Source organism: Phlebotomus papatasi, chromosome 1, assembly GCF_024763615.1.
Source record: "Phlebotomus papatasi isolate M1 chromosome 1, Ppap_2.1, whole genome shotgun sequence".
NCBI classification, from domain to species: Eukaryota; Metazoa; Arthropoda; class Insecta; order Diptera; family Psychodidae; genus Phlebotomus; species Phlebotomus papatasi.
In genome coordinates this window covers 32796185-32818766 of record NC_077222.1, presented here as the reverse complement: position 1 = coordinate 32818766, position 22582 = coordinate 32796185, and the positions used below count along the sequence as shown (strand labels likewise).

The 22582-nt window shown below is 32.4% G+C and overlaps 1 protein-coding gene across 4 annotated transcripts in view; it reads right to left on the bottom strand.

The window, feature by feature from the left end:
* The window catches only part of LOC129798846 (elongation of very long chain fatty acids protein 7-like), a 147029-nt gene that overhangs the window by 16926 nt on the left and 107521 nt on the right, over nucleotides 1-22582 (bottom strand). For all 4 annotated transcript variants that reach the window (XM_055842250.1, XM_055842251.1, XM_055842253.1 and 1 more), the window contains one exon: nucleotides 2467-2719. In XM_055842250.1, coding sequence (XP_055698225.1) covers nucleotides 2467-2719 — 253 coding nt within the window. The remainder of the gene's footprint in view (nucleotides 1-2466; nucleotides 2720-22582) is intronic.

The window sequence follows — 22582 nt, the reverse complement described above, 5'->3', positions numbered from 1 at the left end:
TATATTTCACAAATTATAGATGTGATCTAGTAACATTCATTCTCTTTTTGCTTAATTTTTGCTTAATTTTTTTCTATGATTCTTTTCTCTTTTGCTCATTTTTCATTGCACGTAATGAGAATGTAATTTTATTCTTATCACTTTTTTTTCAAAAATTCTTTTTTTTATCAAACAATGTAAGAGGGGCGGACCCTATCTTATTGAGATAAATAAATATCAATATCAAATTTTAAGTTTAAATGATTTTGAAGTTGTTCTTTTTTTCAAAAATTCCTACGTTCTCTCAAAACTGAACACCAAATTATTGCAATAATTCAAGACAAAGAAAAACTATAATAATATCAGTCTAAAAGTAATGAACTAATCCCGTGAGCTCAATACAGTTACAAATTTTCCCTCTTTGAGTGAGTGTTCCATTTTCATTTGAGCATTAATATCGCATTTAAAAACAAGCTTATAAAATGTTGTATATGGACGAAGTGTATACACTTCAGATCTACCCAAGAGTGAACGGTCTTGCCTATTGCGCCACTGGGATAACTAACTCTGAATTAAAAAAAAAAAATTTTGAAACTAAATATTTAACTTAAATTTTAAAACTTACTTATTTTATAATTTAAAAGGATACTTCGAAAACTGAAACTATGCTTACAAATCTATTTTATAAGTTTAATAGAAAATTTAATAGAAATAGCCAATAAAATTTTCTATTAAACTTATAAAATAGATTTGTAAGCATAGTTTCAGTTTTCGAAGTATCCTTCTCAATTATAAAATAAAGAAAGCTTTAAGGTTTAAGTTAAATATTTAGTTTCTAAATTAAAATTTTTTAATTCAGAGTAAGGGATCCCAGTGACGCAATAGGCAAGACCGTTGGCTCTTGGGCAGATCGATCCCCGGCCCCGGCTTGACTCGCAGTGTTGTGAATTCGAGTCCCGCCCGGTGCGAAAGATCTGAATGTCTATAAAAAGACATTTTCACTGTGATAAAACATAATAAAATGCACTGCCTCTGGCCAAAAACTCCGGCAACATAGAAAATGCATCAATCGAACCCTCTTTCCAAGAGCTTTTCCGGATTCTTAAATAATTTTTTTAGCACACGTGTGTTAATTCCGACAGAAATAAAGTCAAAAAGATTCGAAGAAGAAGAAGATTCGTTAAAGAAAATTCTGGAGAAATGTAGTGATAATTCGGTGTGAAATAAAGCTGCTGGAAGAAAAATTGTGTCTGGCCAAATTTCAGTCTTCGAATTATTGAGAATTATCAATTCCAGGTTGGTTTGTGATCAGGGACGAAGTTTCAGAAAGTGATTGTCCGGGAGTAATTTTAATTTAATAAATTATCTATTAAAGGTTGGTCAGAGTTGAGAGGATAGGAAGGAGGTACCCAGAAAGAGTTTCTAACTAAATTGATATCTATTTAAAGCTGAAGCTTTGCCATAACCAATAAAATTTTAAAGGTCTTTTTGCCAGCCTCAACATTAAAAAAATCTTGAAGGAGTCTGTCATTTCCACATCAACTTCGTGATTTTAAAGTTTGTTATTTTTTAGCTTCATGGCAGAAACTTACAATTTAAAATTAAGAATTTAATTGCAGATTATGAATTAGTGCTTAAATTATTAGTTTACCTTTAAATGAAATATACATTTATATTAAGTCAGAAGAATTTTATTCAGAATTGAGGGGATCTTTGATTAAGAACTTCGTCTTTTCTAAAGAATTATTAGGTACCTACGGGAAAGTATTCTCCCTTCGAACGTTCATGCCTTCGAATAATGTGAATTTTCTTTTATTTTTCCTAAGAGACTCACACATTTCTATTAACTACACTGTGCGACACGTTGTGGGTGTCTTTGACGAGAGTGCCAAAACTTGTTAGAGGGTCATTTAAGGACTTCAAATCTGCAATCCGTTTGTCCGGGTCACCTCTAGATTTTTTTGAAAAAGCATATTTAGTTTTTTAGAAAACGGTTAAGCCTAATATGGAAGAAAAGATTTATTTATAAAAATTGACCAACTGAATTTAAATAAAATTTTGTCAAAAGAATAGTGTTTTCCAATTTGATAAGATTTTTCTCACATTTCATCCGAATAAACATCCTTTTAGCAAACTTTAACAACATCTCATTAGCCGCCGATTTTATAAAACTTTTTCATTTGTTTTTATGTTAAAAAAAATATCTCTTTGACAAGCCTTTCTTTTGAATAAAATTATAAAATAATAAGTAATAAGTAACTCGAAAATTGGGGTAAGTAATGTTGAATTTTTTAATTGAAATCCCTTTTTTTCTTGACTGACTCTGTTATTTTAGCGGCCACTGTTTTAACAACACTGGGTATGACTTTTCTTCCGAAAAGCTTTTAATATTTTTTACGGAAAAAATCCCAGAATGACTAATTTTAAATAGGTTTTATCCGAGATGAGAATTTGCCAAAATGAAGATAGATTAAAAAGCAATCTTACCATGTCCTCCGGCAAAGTATTTGAGGCCAATGAAGGCACAAACTGGCATAAGCGTGTGATGATAGAGATGCAAGAAAGAGATTTGGTTCTGTTTCTTCCTCAAAACGAAGAATACCGTGTCCAGGAGCTCAACCAATTTGCACATGTAGTAAGCCCATACGGCACGCGCCATCCTCATTGCGATGGGATTTTTGCTGTAGTCAACTGGTTGACATCGGAAATTGTAGTATTTCCGCCAGCCACTCTCGAGGCCCTTTAAAAAATCACATGAAAAGAATCACCAATTAAATTAAATTACTCTTTGGACACACCCTTGGAAGTTCCACGAACTTCTTCTCAAAACCTTCTTTCTTTTTTAAAGAATAAGTTGTTCAATTGAGAAATTTCTTCAGAAACTTGATTTCCTAATTAAAATAAATCTTGTTGAACTTGCTTGCAATAAAAATCATTCCCTTGATATTTACATCTTAAAGGAGATGCGGCTACAGAAATGCAAAGTGTGAATAACCCAGCCGTCAATTGCCCCTGGAAGAGGTTTGAGAAATTGCACTACTAAGGTCATACATCAATTTAAATTATTAATATCTCTAATTTTGGTCAATGCAAATTCGGGAACATTGATTGGAAAATTATTAAAATAAAAAAGAATAAAATAAAATGAGCAGAAAATTATGTGAGACAGAAATAAACAATATTCATTCTAGTAATCCCAAGTAACAAAAAAAAGAATAAAAGAACATAATGAGCACGTCAGTTATGGGGCTGAAGAAATATATTAATAATTCCAAAAAGTTTTAAATGCCTTTGCGTACTAAAAAGTCAGTACAGTGCCCGCTTTGTAATCCGGATGATTGGGAGACAATGACAGATGTCCGCTTCGTAATCTGGATGGATTTTTTGAATTTGTTCAACGTCTCGAAAATATAATACATGGTTTTTTTGTAGAATTAGTATAAAAGTTTTAAAGAAGATTAAAAAGACATAATTAGATAATTCTATGCTATTATACTTCATTTATTAAACAAAAACATCACAGGATAATTCATTTTCATTGCTGAACATACATGCATACATGACCTCAATATGATTTTAAATGTAACCGTCGACAACACGTCCGGATTACGTCGATCCGGATTAGAGAGCGGGCACTATATTCCTAAACAACTTATGAAAATTTTAAGTTAGTTTTACGTTTTGCGTGCGATAGTCTAATGTTGAAAAATTCGCAGAATATTTCGGAAGGGTTTTCTAGATGCATCCTCCAATACAAATTCAGAGAAATAAAGCAAGTTTTTCGTACAGTAACTTATGAAATACATAAATAAGTTAATTTACTAAAAAATGCTTAATCGATCGCAAACTTTTGCTCAAGAAACATAATATTTAATAAGATTTAATAATACTTAGCAATAAGTTTAGATAAAATGTACTAAGAAATCTATGAAGATGGCATGAGATAATATTTTAAATGAGTAACAAAAAATTAGAGGTGAGTGAAATATTAAAATTAGAAAAAGCCTAAATAATGTACGGAAAGGAGTTTAATTTATACACTGAGAGAAATCCGAAAAAGTTAAAATAACATTCCGGAAATGTTAATTTTACCCTGCAGTATTGATCCGAAATCGGTGTAAATATTATGCTTTTTGGGTGTATTAGGGGTTAAAGTTACCCTTTTTCATGTTAATTTTACCCTCAAAAAGGTGTAAAATTAACATTGTACATTAAAAAATGTTGATATATTTTTACACCTTAAAAGTGTTAAAGTTACGAGGAAAAAAAAGTTAATCGCACTTTCTTTTTTTTTCTCAGTGTATAATTAATTTCAAAGATGATTGCATTTAAAATGAAAAACAATTTTATTTTTGCTTTGCTTAAACTTGAATGATAATTTTATTGCTTTGAACGCTCTAAATAAGTTATACTCGGTATACTGCTTAAATTTGACCTTTCACTGCCCAAATGTAAATTTTACTTTTAATTTGTAAAGTTCCCTAAAGTCATACTAATTATAATTTATTATTATAATTAATAAGATCAATAATAAATTAGCAAAATATTTATCATTAATTTTATGTTAATTAATAAAATACTATACTATATGAATATTAATAACTAATTAGTTGTTTGGGTATTATTCCTCTAACAGCCGACTTTTCAATATGGAAAGGCACAGAAAAGTATGTTGTTTTCACAAAGGTCTTCGAAAATCCAGGCCCATTGGTTGAATTTTCAAAATTTTTAAACGAAACTTTCAGAAAATATAATTAAAATGCCGTATTTTTGTACACCTAAGAGCTTGAATTAAAGTTTTTTTTATTGTATTGTGAAAATAAAGAAAAATTTGCTGTTTTTTTTGTCTATTTTGACCCACGGAACCTCTTAATATTAATTTATTGCTCACTTTTTTATGTTTTAGTTTAAAAACTTGAAGAAATTTGAAAATTTGAAAGATCTTTCTAAGAGAATGCAAATAAGCTTTTCAAAATTTAATTTAGTATTAGAATTTTTTTTTCTTTGCTTTGCATTTCAGATAGGAGGCAGCCAAAATTCCGAACGTCAAAGTTCCGAAAGGGCCAAAATCCCGAAAACCCAAGTCCCGAAAGCCAAATCCCAAATGTTCAAAATCCTGAAAGGGATGAAATTATCTGGAGGATAATGTGTATAGCATAATTTCCCAAGAAACAGAAAATTTCCCTTTCCCTCCCGCAAACGCAATCGTGACACTTTTAAGAATTCGAGATTTTGGCTTTCGGGATTTTGACCAAGACCCTTTCAGATTTATCTTAAAACAGATATATTATATTTCATTCGTTTTTTGAGTAGAATAATTTTGTAAAAATATTCGGTACTCATCAAAATGCCAAAAGCTAAATCCTGATCGCCAAAATCCCTAAAAATCAAAATTGGAAAGAGATAAATTTCCGAATGGGTCAAAATTCCGAAAAGCCAAAATCCTGAAATCCAAAATTCCGCATGATCAAAATTGTGAAAGGGACGAAATTATACGGAGGGAAATTTGTAGAATAATTTCCGAAAACACATAAAATGTTCCTTGATCTCCAGCATCCGTGATCCTTTTAACCCTTTAAGGACGATTGGGTCACCGGTGACCCAAAAATGAAATCTTTCCTACGGCCATAAACAGTTGTGTTTTGCTCTAAAAAGTCAGAAAAAACGATTTTTTCTGACCCTCAATTTTTGACCTTCTCGTCCTTAAAGGGTTAAGATTTCGGAATTTTGGCATTCGGCATTTTGGGGTTGGGATTTGGCTTTTAGGATCTCGGCTTCCGGGTTTTTTGCTCATGGGATTTTCCATATTGTGATTTTGACCGGGACCCAATAATGTTAATTATTCTTATTGCATTTGAGTTTTGTTAAAATAATTTTACAAAATCTGCTCAAAATCAGTATTTTATTTTTTTGTTTTTCAATGGAATACATAGGGCAGACTGGGGCAAAAAGTCACAAATCGAAAAACTCAAAATCTTCCAAGGTAAAAAAGATAACGGCTCAATTTTTTTTCTATAGATAGTCTCCATAGATCTTCTTCAATGTTGTAAGTTTCTTAGATTTTGAACAAGGAATTTAGAAAATAAAAAATATCGAAATTTTTAGCCCTATTTTTGAAATATTTTGCTTGCAGAAGATAACAATTATTACCTATTTATTTTCTAAAATTGATGCACTGGTGTATATATATTTTTTAAAAATAATTTGGATTCTTTGAATACGAATCCACTATCTATTTTAGAATTTCACAAAGGTTCTTTTCTCCAGAAATCCTTTTATTAAAGATGGCCACTTGGGGTAAAAAGTAACAAAAGGTATAGAGCAAAAAGTAACAAAAAGCGAAGCAATTTCTGATGTCTCACGGCGAAAAGAAACGTCGTTATCATGTCTCGCCGCTTGTTGTTTGCATTAGTCAAACGATTTGCAGTCTTTTGTGTGTATTTTCTAAAATAACTTGAGAAGCGCTTTTCTCATTTTCTCACTTTGTTCGCAGAGAAAACGGTGTTTTACAAAGGTCTAGATGAATAAATTTTCTATGAAAATATGTCCTCTAGATATTTTGTTTTTCAAATTTACGGAAGCCCATAATGAAGCGAATCAAAATATGATAATATCCCATGTCTGGTACTATTTGCCCCAGCATTTTTGAGAATAGTCACAAAATTACCTTTTAGAAATCGGCTCGATAAACGTATTTCCTTACAAAATAGAGTAATATTACTTTCATAAAGTTGTAGAGCGGTAAATTTCCTATTAAACTACGCTAATAAGAAATTTTTGAAGCGCTCGAGTAGCCTGTAAAAAAATAAAATATCCTTTTTGTGACTTTTTGCCCCGGTCTCCCCTATCGTATATTACTTTAGATTTAATATATTTATAATGTCTTTGTTTTCAATTTTTTTTCTATGATTACTACAGACTCAGACAAAACGTGTTCTTCTTGAACCTCGTCTGAGTCTCTAAACTTTCTTCCACTCTTACGGTGTGCAGTCAAAAACCAAAGATACCTCTCTATCGTTTGCAATGATGGGGAATTCATCTTTGAGGGATTCTCCTTTTTCTTATTGCTAATATTATAACCGTTTAAATGTAACAACCGACTGTACATTGTAAAAATGGAATGTGTATACATAATAAAATAAAAAAAAAATATTCCGGGTTATATAAAAATCACTAGGATAACAAAGACTTTATGTCTTGAATTAGAATAAAAACCATCCTTTTTTACAATACATTTTTTTCAATAATTGTTTTTAGAAATGAAGAACAGTTTTATTGTGTTTTAATAAATTAATTGTTTATTGAATTAGAAAATTAATTAAAGTGTCTCAGAAAGCATATAATGCGACTATAAGAATGTCTAGAATGCCACATAACATTATAGTAGTAAGGGGACAGCAGCGTGATGTAAATGTCCTCGGACATTCCATGGACATGTCGTAGGAAAGGGGACAGCAGCGTGGGAATCAGGCCGATTCCCCCGCCCCCCGCACCCCCCGCTACCATCCCCTGAACCATGAATCTGATTTTTTGGTTAATAATTTTAATTGAATATGGAGCACGATGATGTTATGGAGAGCACAATGATGTATATAATATACCATAAGTCTGCCGAGGAGCACAATGATGTATATAATATACCATAAGTCTGCCGAGGAGCACAATGATGTATATACCACAAGTCTGCCGTGGAGCACAGTGATGTTGGTACTACATTTGCTGATGAAAACTCTCCGTGGAGCACAGTGATGTACATACTACATTTGCTGATGAAAACTCTCCGTGGAGCACAATGATGTTATTTTTTTTAAATGCAATGCACTAGACGGCCATCTTGAACTTTTTGGAACTTTGAACTTTTTGATATTGCGCGCTTTTTGATGGTCATTTTGAATTAACGGAAATTACTTTGGTGGACTTTTTCTCATGTATTTTTTTTTCCCCTATACAAATGTATGTGAAAAGATCTGCCGTCCATGGGAATTGATCACCAGACCTCTCGGTTGCGAGTCCAGCACCTTATCCATTATGCCACTCGTGCCATGATAGAAGGTTTGCCAGAAGTCTTTCCTATGCAGTAAGCGGGATTCTCTCTAGTCTCTGGCTTATGCACTGTCCAAGTGTGGAAAAATGCAAATGCAATTTGAGACCTTTTCGCGCGCTCGAGACCATATGGGAGAGACTATTTATATGAGTCTTTGCGCGACAATTTGATTCCTTCAGAGGAATGAAGCAACATGGAAAAATGTCTTGCAGTGCGCAATATAATTGTAAAATTGAGCGGAATTTCGCAATATTCACTAATTTTACTGACGATAAGAACTATCAATAATTTTCATTGGTTAACAGCATGATGTTGATGCCGTCATGCAATTTAAACCATTTTCATTGGATATTGATCAATAGATATTGAAACGTCATTGAGTTGAGATTTGCATGTAAACAGTTTTTTTTCAAAGCATGCAACTTTTGAGCTTGCGTATTTCAATATTGTTTGCAATATTTGTCTTTTTTATTTAAATTGTAACATAAATTACCGAAAAATATCATACTTTTGCACTTACTTGATTATATCTGACATCATTCACATCTCTTGATGATACGATCAAACGATCTTTATGCAATTTGTCTAAAAAATATTTTTCATTCAGTTATTTCAGATAAGAAGTGATAAATTTCGTGAAAATTTATTGAATTTCTGCTTATATCAGATGATGACTGCAATGAAATTTCAAGAATCTGGGTTTAAGATCCCCAATTTTCAAATAAACAAACTGATGATCAAAGATGTTGCTATGCATATCTATACAATTGTGGGATTATTCGAAAATGATCTCTTGTATCATGCATCAAATAAAAGAATTAAAAGATGAATGAAAAAAATGTCAATGAGGGCAAAATTTCTTGTCTTGTGTATGAATCATTTAACTCTCTTGATCGCAAGTGGGAAAATATGGAAAAAGTGTTAGATTTCTCATAACTTTGTATTACAATGTTCTTTTTCTCTGACATTAGAGAATTTTTACAACATTACAGAACAAAATTATTCAAAGTGAATTATTGATTTGTGTTTTCTCTTATTATAATTTAGCAAAATGAAAAATATCTTTAAATATATGTACAATATTTACCTAAGAATTTGATTATGTGGAGAAATGGCAGCAGAGTGAAATAAAATAGGAACCGACTTTTCATATAAAATTGATTTTTATGAATGAAATGTTGTATACACTTCTATAATTCGGTACCTGGGATGCTGAATTAACTTATGCATTTTTCATTGATGACTCATTATCAAATTTATGTCTATTTCTGTGGCACATATCACAAAATCGAAGATGAAATCCTCTTTCTTTAGTAGAAGATCAATTTTTTTAAGATGACTCTCAGTAGAATAGGCATAAAAAATAAAATTCAAGCGATACTCACTAAAATAAAGTCAAACATTTGCGTTCTTACACTGATAAAAGAAATTTAGCTTTGCACTCACTAGCACTTCATCACTGAATACTATTAATTTTAGTTCTTGACCGTAAAGCTTCATCCTCCCCTGAATAAATCTTAACAAAATTTTATTTATTATATTGAAAAACAATTTAAAAAAAAGTAACTTCACTTGTTATTTAGAAAAATGTTCTATTTGCCCCTCGCATCCTACCTCTAGACTTTATTCTGAGATATGAACATGACATGACATGTCCAAACATGTTTCATCGTGTATGAAACAAACATTTTGCATACGTTTGCATAATTTTCTCGGGAAATTTCGTCAGTACGATCAAAAGATCCTAAAATATTTTATAGGAATTTGAACATTGGAAAAAAAGTCTCATTTGTATCCCTGATTTATTGATGAGTGGAAGACATTTTCTTAGTGAAAAGTGATAAATCACAAAATAACTTATCTGAAAATATGGAGACAAAAGAAAGATCACATCAAGTTCCAAATGTAATGAAGGCAAAGCAGCACTTCAACAAATATAATCCTGATCCTGCTGAGGAACTTCGAAAGGATGAGGAACAATATGCAAGAAATCGACAACAAAATACAACTCCTGAACTACTGAATGCATACACCTATTTTCTAAATCGAACATGTACATTGTTTATCACGATCGGGTTTTCTCCAGAGAATTTTTCACCAGTTGCTAAAATATGTGCCGTAAGCTACTGGGATGGAATTGACGCTGTAGAATTCACCCAAAATACATGGACAACGTTCTGTGCCAATGAACAAACTTTAAGGAAATTATTGGGAGAGGATGCTGGAAAGGATGATGCCAACATGAAACTGGAGTTGCTGAATATTCAACTTGACAACTGCGTGAACATTCGTAGTTACTGCGCTGTGGAAAATTCTGAACTACTTATTCTCAGCCAAAATAATGGAATTGATCGTTTATCTCTAAATATTGCAGAATTTGAAAAATTAATGTTACTTTCTGAATTTATAAATGCAACTTTGATTTACAATAGTTCTGTACAGTGGTATGTACAAGAATATTTTGAGAGATACATCAATGCTTGTAAATCTTTAGGTGTGCAAAGATTGGAAAATTCTAATTTTTCAAACAGCAATACTTTTGATCCACCAGTCAATTATTTTCGCCTGTTTCATGAAATTCCTTTTGTAGCAAGTAAATCAAATATTTCTTAAAATGTAACATGTGTATAAAAATCAAATGATGTCAAATAAAAAGATGAGAAAACGTAAATGTAAATTGTTTTAATCTTGTATATTTGCAATCTGAATCCTCTTAAGATAAGAAGAATGAAGAAAAAAATGAAACTTCAATTGCACCAGGGTTATGCATTATGCCAATATTTATCTATACCAACATTCCCTTTTCATCTCAACATATTAGGTGTGATTCCTTCATAATCACACCTATTTGCTATGTGAGCAAGATTAAAGTCAATGAAATAAAATTATTTGTGAGAATTTTGTCTTGTTGTGAAAAGAAATTGTTTTACAATCAATTATTTCAACATCACACAATGTTTCATCTATGCATCAAGAAAAACACGACATGTTTCATTGATGCATCATGAAAAAAATCAATATGAAAATGCACTGAAAAATTTTACCAACATAAAAAAATCTGCAGAGAGATATCATATTTTTTATCATCTTGCATTTTTTCTGCATCAAAATATTTTCTTCACGTGAAAAAAAAACTTCAAAGTGGCGTCTGTCATTTTTTCTCAACGTAATCTGATTTTTTCTTTGCAGCATTAGCAGGATTGTTTTAATTACATTTTATAGCACAATCAAAATGATTGTATCGAACTTCTTTGACAAAATCTACTCGATTGCATGCAACTACTTTTAAACAATTCACATGATTCCTCATGTTGATGGCAACATAAAAACAAAAAAAATAATGATACTTTGATCAGATGCGAAAGAAAACTCATTTCATTGTTTTACAATCAATTTTATTTATAACTTAGTCGGTTGTAGTTTTTCATTACACAAAAAAAATGTTGACTTCATTTTTGTTTTCTTCACGAGAAATATATTCTTGTAGTCTCAACGTATGGCTCTCGGCATATAGGGCAATGTCTTGTTTTTGAAGCACATCCTTGACAAGCAGCAACGTGTCCACAAGGTAGGAAAGCGGTATCGTATTCATTGTTGTAGCATATTTTGCAGATTTTATGTGATTGCTGTACAATATCGTATTCTGCTTCTACATTATCACAATCCAAAATTTGATCGCCAAAGAATATCTCGAACAAATTATCAATTGTATTTTCATCATTAGTGTTAAAGAATTGTACCATCAATTGTTTTTTCTCCAAAATAGTCATGCTTTTTCCATTTTTCATTTTTCTTGAAATTTTTTCCACTACACCGCGACGTAAAATCTCATTTTTGTTTTCATAAAGTAGGCCGATCATTTGCGCTATTGTCTTTTTATGTAAAATAAATTGCACCAAATCAGACTCTGATTTTTCTTTTGCCAAAGCTTCTGCTAATTGTCTCAAGCTGTGCGTACTCATTGCGATATAGATTTTTTCTGAGTGATTTTTTAAGATACACCATGTTAAATAATTGTGAAAAATGTTTGTAATGAACAATTTTCAACGAAAGAAAGAAAGGGGAGAGGGATTTTTGGGTTAAAAACGCTCTAAATTTATACTTTTAACTTTTTATTGCAAATGATATAGAAAATTATACCTCACTACTAGAATTTTCAGATGAATATACATGATCTGAAGCAGGTTTCCTAGAATAATATAACGTTTGTTCCTCAAAATCAGATAAAAAATCTTCCGCAGGTACTTGATCTCCTTCTGAATCAGTCACATATTCTACAAGGTAAAGATTTTTCTCCTGTTTTTCAAAGTATTTTTCTGTGAGCTTATCTTTTCTTTTACACATGAGTTGATCTTCAACTTCTTTGTTAGACTCCTCTACCTCACTCCTTTGAATTTTGTGTAACTTCTCAGAAGCTATGTCACGTTCCATTTTATTTAAAATTTCTTCTATCCAAGATGGCGGGTCATCGGAATGTGGTCTTTTTCGTGTAAATCTTTCCAAAATTTTCTCAGCTTCTTCTTTCGTAGGATTATGATTTATCAAAAACTGCAAAACACTTTACGTCAAATATAATTTTTATGAATTTTTTTATTAAAAAATATGGAACTCACCATGTTATTGTGTATCCGAAATATGTATTCTCCGTGAATTAGGTTGGCCTATCTTTCGTAAAACAAACTTATTGGTTTGACTGTCGATTATAGAATAACAACAATTTTACACACTTGGTTGAAATATCCAGTTCAAGTTATGCATCACTTAAAAAATTATCCAATATTGCGAAATTCAAATATTATTTTTCACATATGCAATGAAAAATGTCTCATAAAAGTTTCAAAATTGTACGATATTTTACTGGAAAAACACCATACGTGATAAAAACGTGATTACGTGATAATAAAAATTTGTAAAAAATCCAAGTCAAGTGGGAAAATAACGTTAAAATATGAGTGTAATGTGTAAATTTTAATGCAAAAGTTAAATATGACGTCATCGGATTCTGAGAAGGGGTTGGGGGGGGGGGGTATAGAGGTATGGGAGGGGGGGGGGGGTGTCTGCCCAGTACAATTGGTGTATGTGCATTTTGTCCGAGATGAAATGCGAAATGCGACCTCCTCAGGTCGGGCCCAAATTTTGGATCTACACGTTTTTGACACTCATAAATCAAGAATATGTGCGCTAAAAAAACGATTTTCGTGGATTCTACAGGAGAGGTTTGAAACATGTCCATGCAAAAGGAAAATCTCCAATTTCATTTTTTTGTTGCAAATGATGCTTTTCTAGGAAATCATTCCGGAATTTAGTATTTTTATTAAAAAAAATCCTAATTGCACGTGTGCAGAGGATCATATTTCAACTGGGAATGGATTTTTTCCAAGAAAAGTTGCGATCGTGTAAGTGTATTTTACTAGGGCCATCAAGTCTTGTTCGAAACATGTCCTAGTGCATACAAAGAAGGAAAATCTCAAATTTCATCTTTTTATCACGTATGGTGTTTTTCCAGTAAAATATCGTACAATTTTGAAACTTTTATGAGACATTTTTCATTGCATGTGTGAAAAATAATATTTGAATTTCGCAATATTGGATAATTTTTTAAGTGATGCATAACTTGAACTGGATATTTCAACCAAGTGTGTAAAATTGTTGTTATTCTATAATCGACAGTCAAACCAATAAGTTTGTTTTACGAAAGAATAACATGGTGAGTTCCATATTTTTTAATAAAAAAATTCATAAAAAGTGTATTTGACGTAAACTGTTTTGCAGTTTTTGATAAATCATAATCCTACGAAAGAAGAAGCTGAGAAAGTTTTGGAAAGATTTACACGAAAAAGACCACATTCCGATGACCCGCCATCTTGGATAGAAGAAATTTTAAATTAAATGGAACGTGACATAGCTTCCGAGAAGTTACACAAAATTCAAAGGAGTGAGGTAGAGGAGTCTAACAAAGAAGTTGAAGATCAACTCATGTGTAAAAGAAAAGATAAGCTCACAGAAAAATACTTTGAAAAACAGGAGAAAATTCTTTACCTTGTAGAATATGTGACTGATTCAGAAGGAGATCAAGTACCTGTGGAAGATTTTTTATCTGATTTGGAGGAACAAACGTTATATTATTCTAGGAAACCTGCTTCAGATCATGTATATTCATCTGAAAATTCTAGTAGTGATGTATAATTTTCTATATCATTTGCAATAAAAAGTTAAAAGTATAAATTTAGAGCGTTTTTAACCCAAAAATCCCTCTCCCCTTTCTTTCTTTCGTTGAAAATTGTTCATTACAAACATTTTTCACAATTATTTAACATGGTGTATCTTAAAAAATCACTCAGAAAAAATCTATATCGCAATGAGTACGCACAGCTTGAGACAATTAGCAGAAGCTTTGGCAAAAGAAAAATCAGAGTCTGATTTGGTGCAATTTATTTTACATAAAAAGACAATAGCGCAAAATGATCGGCCTACTTTACGAAAACAAAAAATGAGATTTTACGTCGCGGTGTAGTGGAAAAAATTTCAAGAAAAATGAAAAATGAAAAAAGCATGACTATTTTGGAGAAAAAACAATTGATGGTACAATTCTTTAACACTAATGATGAAAATACAATTGATAATTTGTTCGAGATATTCTTTGGCGATCAAATTTTGAATTGTGATAATGTAGAAGCAGAATACGATATTGTACAGCAATCACATAAAATCTGCAAAATATGCTACAACAATGAATACGATACCGCTTTCCTACCTTGTGGACACGTTGCTGCTTGTCAAGGATGTGCTTCAAAAACAAGACATTGCCCTATATGCCGAGAGCCATACGTTGAGACTACAAGAATATATTTCTCGTGAAGAAAACAAAAATGAAGTCAACATTTTTTTGTGTAATGAAAAACTACAACCGACTAAGTTATAAATAAAATTGATTGTAAAACAATGAAATGAGTTTTCTTTCGCATCTGATCAAAGTATCATTATTTTTGTTTTTATGTTGCCATCAACATGAGGAATCATGTGAATTGTTTAAAAGTAGTTGCATGCAATCGAGTAGATTTTGTCAAAGAAGTTCGATACAATCATTTTGATTGTGCTATAAAATGTAATTAAAACAATCCTGCTAATGCTGCAAAGAAAAAATCAGATTACGTTGAGAAAAAATGACAGACGCCACTTTGAAGATTTTTTTTCACGTGAAGAAAATATTTTGATGCAGAAAAAATGCAAGATGATAAAAATATGATATCTCTCTGCAGATTTTTTTATGTTGGTAAAATTTTTCAGTGCATTTTCATATTGATTTTTTTCATGATGCATCAATGAAATATGTCGTGTTTTTCTTGATGCATAGATGAAACATTGTGTGATGTTGAAATAATTCATTGTAAAACAATTTCTTTTCACAACAAGACAAAATTCTCACAAATAATTTTATTTCATTGACTTTAATCTTGCTCACATAGCAAATAGGTGTGATTATGAAGGAATCACACCTAATATGTCGAGATGAAAAGGGAATGTTGGTATAGATAAATATTGGCATAATGCATAACCCTGTGCAATTGAAGTTTCATTTTTTTCTTCATTCTTCTTATCTTAAGAGGATTCAGATTGCAAATATACAAGATTAAAACAATTTACATTTACGTTTTCTCATCTTTTTATTTGACATCATTTGATTTTTATACACATGTTACATTTTAAGAAATATTTGATTTACTTGCTACAAAAGGCATTTCATGAAACAGGCGAAAATAATTGACTGGTGGATCAAAAGTATTGCTGTTTGAAAAATTATAATTTTCCAATCTTTGCACACCTAAAGATTTACAAACATTGCTGTATCTCTCAAAATATTCCCGTACATACCACTGTACAGAACTATTGTAAATCAAAGTTGCATTATAAATTCAGAAAGTAACATTAATTTCTCAAATTCTGCAATATTTAGAGATAAACGATCAATTCCATTATTTTGGCTGAGAATAAGTAGTTCGGAATTTTCCACAGCGCAGTAACTACTAATGTTCATGCAGTTTTCAAGTTGAATATTCAGCAGCTCAAGTTCCATATTAGCATCATCCTTTCCAGCATCCTCTCCCAACAATTTTCTTAAAGTTTGCTTGCTGGCACAGAACGTTGTCCATGTATTTTGGGTGAATTCTACAGCGTCAATCCCATCCCAGTAGCTTACGGCACATATTTTAGCAACTGGTGAAAAATTCTCTGGAGAAAACCCGATCATGATAAACAATGTACATGTTCGATTTAGAAAGTAGGTGTATGCATTCAGTAGTTCAGGAGTTGTATTTTGATGTCGATTTTTTGCACATTTTTCCTCTTCCTTGCGAAGTTCTTCAGAAGGATCAGGATTATATTTGTTGAACCGCTGCTTTTCCTTTATTATACTTGGAACTTGATGTGATCTTTCTTGGGTTTTCATATTTTCAGACAACTTTTTTGCGACTTATTACTTTTCACTGAGAATTTAACCTCCACTCACTATTAAATCTGACATACAAATAAAAGTTTTTTCTTCTAATTGCTAAAATTTCTCTAAAATAATTTAGGATCTTTTGATCGTACTAACGAAATTTTCCGAGAAAATTATGCAGACGTGTGCAAAATATTTGTTTCATATCCGTAGAAACATGTTCGGACATGTCATGTTCACATCTTAGAAAAAAGTGTAGAAGTAGGATGTGAGGGGTAAGTAGTACATTTTTTCTAAATTACAACAACTGAAGTTACTTTTTATTTACGAAAAGTCGGTTTCGATTTTATTTCATTCCACTTCCTTTTCCCCATTTAGTCAAATTCTTAGGTAAATACTGTACATTTTTAAAAGATTTTTTTTTATACTTGTTAAATTATCATAAAAGAAAACATCAATCACTTTGAATCATTTTGTTCAAAAAAATTTTGGGGCTATTTAGGAAAAATTCCTTAATGCCAATTATTGTAATACAAAGTTGTCAGAAATCTAACACTTTTTCCATTCTTTCCTCACTTGCGTTCAAAAGAGTTCACACACAAGACATGAAATTTTGCACTCAATAATAATTTTTCATTTATCTTTTAATTCTTTTACTATATGCATGATACAGGAGATCGTATTTCGAATAATCCCACAATTGTATAGAAATGCATAACATCTGCGATTGTCAGTTTATTTGAAAATTGGGATTCTAAATTCGCTGCATGAAAAATAGTTTTTAGATAAATTACATAAAGATCATTTGATCGTATTATCAAGAGATGTCTATGTATGATGTCAGTATTCAGTGGCAGAGCTGATAAAGGGGAAGTGTAGGGATGTGCTCCCGTGAGCTAGGACCCAATTTAAGGAGCGTGTATCGCTACACTTGAAATGGGGGGAGAAGAATAATTTCAGGAGCGCAAAGCGTCTCACAAAAATTATTCTTGGGAGGAATATCTTACTCAATGTTGATGTCTCTGGTAACTCCTTCGGCTACTTAGTCCTCTGGAGTTTATCTGCTAGGGATTTTAGAAGTCTTACTTCTCTCAACTTCACTTAACTGCTTGTCTTGACCTCTTTCTCTTAAAACTCCTACAGCATCGCCCAAATATGGGTTTCTATGCTTAGCTCCGCAATGAGAAGTCTTCGGGGTTTTATGATCAAAAGGTGTCTTTATTCGGCATAATTGCCTATTTATACAAAGGTACTTAGTATTAAAATATACAAATTGAGGTGGGAGAAAATTGGGGAAAAAGTGCATAAAAGTGCACGCCTCCGAAAGTGTAGGAAGAAATGGGAGAAATTAATTTCATATATAATGACTAGGCAAATTCAATCGGTTGTGTATATCTACACAGTCACATGTATAGATATACTGACCTATGGTAAAGTTAAGAAAAAACATTACAACTTTAATTGTTAATATTCAGCAAACTATTGACAGTTAATTAATGAAACTTCTTGTGCGTATATTTAAAAAGTAGTAAAAATACTTTAGTTGGGGAATTATTGATTAAATATAAATTATTTCCTCACAAGATCGGATTAAAGATGAGATAAATTAGCGAAAGCCATGTTCAGGTCTGAACATCTTGGGGCCGGAACGGGCGAGAAGATGAGGATGTTCACTCCACTCAGGATAATGTTGATTTGGATGTCCAACACGATTTCTTTAAGAGTGATGAAGCTTTGTTGTACGATGTCCTTGGGAATTGAAGACCTCTTCTTCGTAGTAGGCTCACATGATTTTGTATGATCAATTACGTATTGTACTCGACAATATGTTGAAATTTTATATAAATGCAAGAAGATCAAATACTTTTCTTCCTGCATATTGTTGGCACTAACTTGATGTCAAGCCAAATGATTATAGTGGAATTATGAAGCTATAATTTGAATGAAGCATTCACCACTAGATTTATATTAGTAGACTTATTGTCTGGAACTACCTCAATGAAGTATCCAAAAAATATTATCAAAATCAACTTGTGAAATTGATAATTTAGAAATCCTTATCATTTACTGATTTATATTGAAGCTTCCTTGATGTTCACAGATGTGAACTGCTCCGATATTTTCACTTGTAGAGTTAATCTACCACGCAAATGAAATGCGTATTGATGTTTGGGTTTGCATGAAGAGTAATCGTGAACTCTAACTGCAACTTGCATACAGCTTTTCAGCTTGAAGCTTTGAAGAATCTGATGATATAGCATCTCCGTTGAATATTCAGTTGTTAATCGATGATGATAATCTAAATGATGAATCCCTCACAGTTTCACCCTAATGTTGATAAACTGCATATTATCTTGTACTAGTCCAAAAGATTGATGACTGCTTGAACCGCAATCTTGAAATAGTCTATCTATATTACAGCATCATAAAGTTTTTACTTTTAAAGATACATGGATTGCTTCCACCAAGATCATTTATTGCATAACAAGCTATACACTTTAACTGCAATTCTGGGGTGCATTTTTCCATGCGATGATAAACAGATCACATAAAAGAGAACTGCTTCCTTTGGACTAAAGCTTCAATGCCAATTGATTATGGTCTTTAGGTCTGATCCTCATAGTTTTAAATTGTGACTGAATTAGCTCATTTATTTTTAATTAATTAAAAATAGGACAACGCAATATACCTTGCATCTTTCTTGTTGTCAATAAATTATTTTGAAAATAGAAATTTCTCTATCCTTCAAGAATGTCGCTGCTATGGCTTAACTATGTCAAACACTATTCAATTATTTTGCATTGTTAAAAAAGCTTTAATGAAAGTCCTTGCGTGGATTAGAAAAGAAAATGATTCAATAAAAATATTAAATTGCCCAGAGGATTATCATTGAAAAATCTTTCCCCTCAGGAAGTCTCCCAAATCCACAATAATTAAAAATATTTGGAATTATTTATTTGAAAAAAATGTTCGGGTAATATCTGTCAATCTGAAAAAGGTAATCCTTTCCGAAGGAAATTTGCCAAAACCACAGAACAAAAGGATTGAATAGAAAACAGATTATTTTACGTTCTCATTTCCTTCAATATAGCTTCTACTACTTCCATTTCTTCGTAGTAAGTTAAAGGAACTAAAGAAGATGACATTTCCATTGCAATTCTATCTGCTGCTCTTAAATGCTCATCCTCTTTATCTGGCCATTCGGATTCTGATCGTCGTAGCCACGAAGGACCTGCTACCCATTGTTTGATTTTCTTTGAGTGGGGATGGACGGATACCTTGTCCCACCCATGATACAGGATTTTCCTGAATTTCATTCCAACGAGATTTGTCGGTTAATTCATGAATTTTTGCTACTCTGGAGGATACAAAACCTAACCAAGTAGATGAATCTTGAGCGATCCATGCCAATACTTCTCGCGAACTTGTCCAAGCAAATTTATCGATCTTATCAAGATTCATGGTTTGCTCTATCATTTGCATAAGTTCTGCCGACAAAAGAGCTGCTCTTAATTTTAATCTTGGCAAAGTTGTATTACTTGTGATAGAACACATAAGTGATTCTACAGCAATTAGATGCACTGATTGAATATCGTTGCGAAGAATCCGTGCATAGACAACCGCTGCAAGCTCTGTCTCGGAAGCATCGGAAAATGCGTGAAGTTGTACTTCAGCGCCAGAAGAAAAATCAATGTATCTTGGAACTTTGATCATTTCAATTCCTGGGAACGTTTGTATGAGCGTTCTCCAGTCTTTGAGAATATCCTTGGGCAACCTTGAATTTTTAGGTGTGTTAGAACGACTGGGTTGTCTTCTTATATGCTTGGCATATGAAACGACCGGAGCCAAACATCCCAAAGGATCAAACATGGAAGTAATATCCGAATGGATCTTACTTGCGGTAATTCTACCAATTGAAAGAAAATTAGATTTGTATTTAAAATTGTCCGTTAGTGGACACCAAACAGTATCAAATGCACTGCTTGCATTACGATCAGCAAAATTTAATTTCTTATATCTTTTCTGAGATTGTGAAATTATTGAAAGCAGTTCCCGAGAATTGTTCGGTAATGTTCGAATTTTCATGAATTCATTTTGTAACAATAAGTCGCGAGGATTAAATGTTACCAGGTTTAAAGGATCTACTCCCATTATTGTGTCATTGACATAATAATCCTTGAACGCTGCGGTTGTAGGAGTTTTGTGAGTGCGATTTTGAAATAGGCTCTGATGTCTTGAGTGTCCCTGATGTACACTTCTATTTTTCTTGAATGACGTCAACCCTAAAGAGAGTTTTGTCTTTTTGGGACGCGAAAAGCATGAAATCTGAAATACTGTTTCTTTCTGCGTCGAGTAATAAAGTGGAATATTAATATTGTTTTTCCTTTGCTGATTAAAATTAGGGTCCGAACTTTCCCAAGAAAATCTGTTGTCTTTATGAACCAACTGATAACCTGGCGGCACCCAATTAATTTGGGATGGGAGCTGATGTCTCAAATATTCCAGAGAATATGCGTTGTCTTTATGAACCAACTTGTTCCCTGGATGCATCCCGGAAATTTGAGGTGGGCACTGATGTCCCAAAGAGTGATTGCTTTTATGAACCACGGTTGGATCTTCTGATGACAACCAAGTATTTTTAGGATTGCAAAGAAATCCTGAATTATTGAATAACTCAATATTGTAATTATCAATCGTATATCCCGCTTTTATCCAATTAAAATTTGAACGAACTGACTGTCCTACATACCCGAAGGATACATTGTCATAGTGAACCAATGATTGTCCCGATGGCAAGGAAAGTTTTTTATTAAACCCGAAGGAAACATTGTCGTAGTGAACCAATGTTTGTCCCGATGGCAAAGAAAGCTTTTTATTAAACCCGAAGGAAACATTGTCGTAGTGAACCAATGATTGTCCCGATGGCAAAGAAAGCTTTTTATTAAACCCGAAGGAAACATTGTCGTAGTGAACCAATGTTTGTCCCGATGGCATTAATTGTTCTGAGCATTTATATCCCGAGAATTTCTCTGAATTTCCATTGTCTTTTTGAACCAATGAATGTTCAGAGGATTTTTCAATTTGAGAGGGATATTGACTTTTTGTGAGTCCTGGAAGAACTATGTTGTCTTTTTGAACCAACAAATGTCGCGATTGCACCCTTTGTACCGGGTATTGATATTCCAAGAGCTCCAATGAAACTGCATTGTCTTTGCGAACCAACGAACTTTCTGGAAGACCCTCATTTTGAGAAACATTTTGTGAAATTTCTTCTACCTGATGCTCATTGAAATGTGTCTCTTCTATATGAGACGTGAATAGTGCGGGTGGAGACTTACCTCCCTTCACTGAAAAGTTTGGATTTTGCTGCCCATAGGGCGAATTTGGGATTTCAGATTGATCTTCGTAAATTGTTAAATTTAAATATTTCTCTTCTGAAATATTTTCAAGAGATCCAAGATCAATGAACTTGCGCTCAATTGATGATTTCATTTCAAAATATAACGATTTTATCGAATGGAAAATACTCTTAAAATAATTATTATCATCGTTGAATGAACTTCTCTTAAGTTCTTTGTGGTTCATATAAAAGCTAATCCAAGCATTTTCAAGCTTGCTGAGTCGATCAAGTAATATTTCCCTAGTCTTAAAATAAGAGATTTCTTCATTGTGTGTCACAAATAAAGACTGTATTTCACCCGCCAAAATTGCTTGATCATCGATTTTGCTCCTCACACATTCCATTGTGTCGTTTTATGTGCGAAAAGTGCAGACGTGAAAAATGTGTTATGACGCGATCGATGGGGAAAAAGTGAAAATTTAAGTGAAATTCCAATTATTTGTCTTACCAAAGGTCAGAAAATAATCTACTTGTGGCTTTTTTCACTTAGAAAAGACGCAACTTGGCTCCGGCGGATTTTGCACTCTACCGGCTGGCGATTGATTAGAATTGTTTGAGACTTTGAGTCAAAGGCTTCCTCTCCCACGCAAGTTACACCAAAACCAAAACAATTTCTATTTTGCCGAATTTTTATCGAATTTTTACTTATATCAGTCTTCGATTAATTTTGCAGCATCTGCAAGCTGGAAGCTGCAATGGCGAATTGATTTATGGTGAGAGA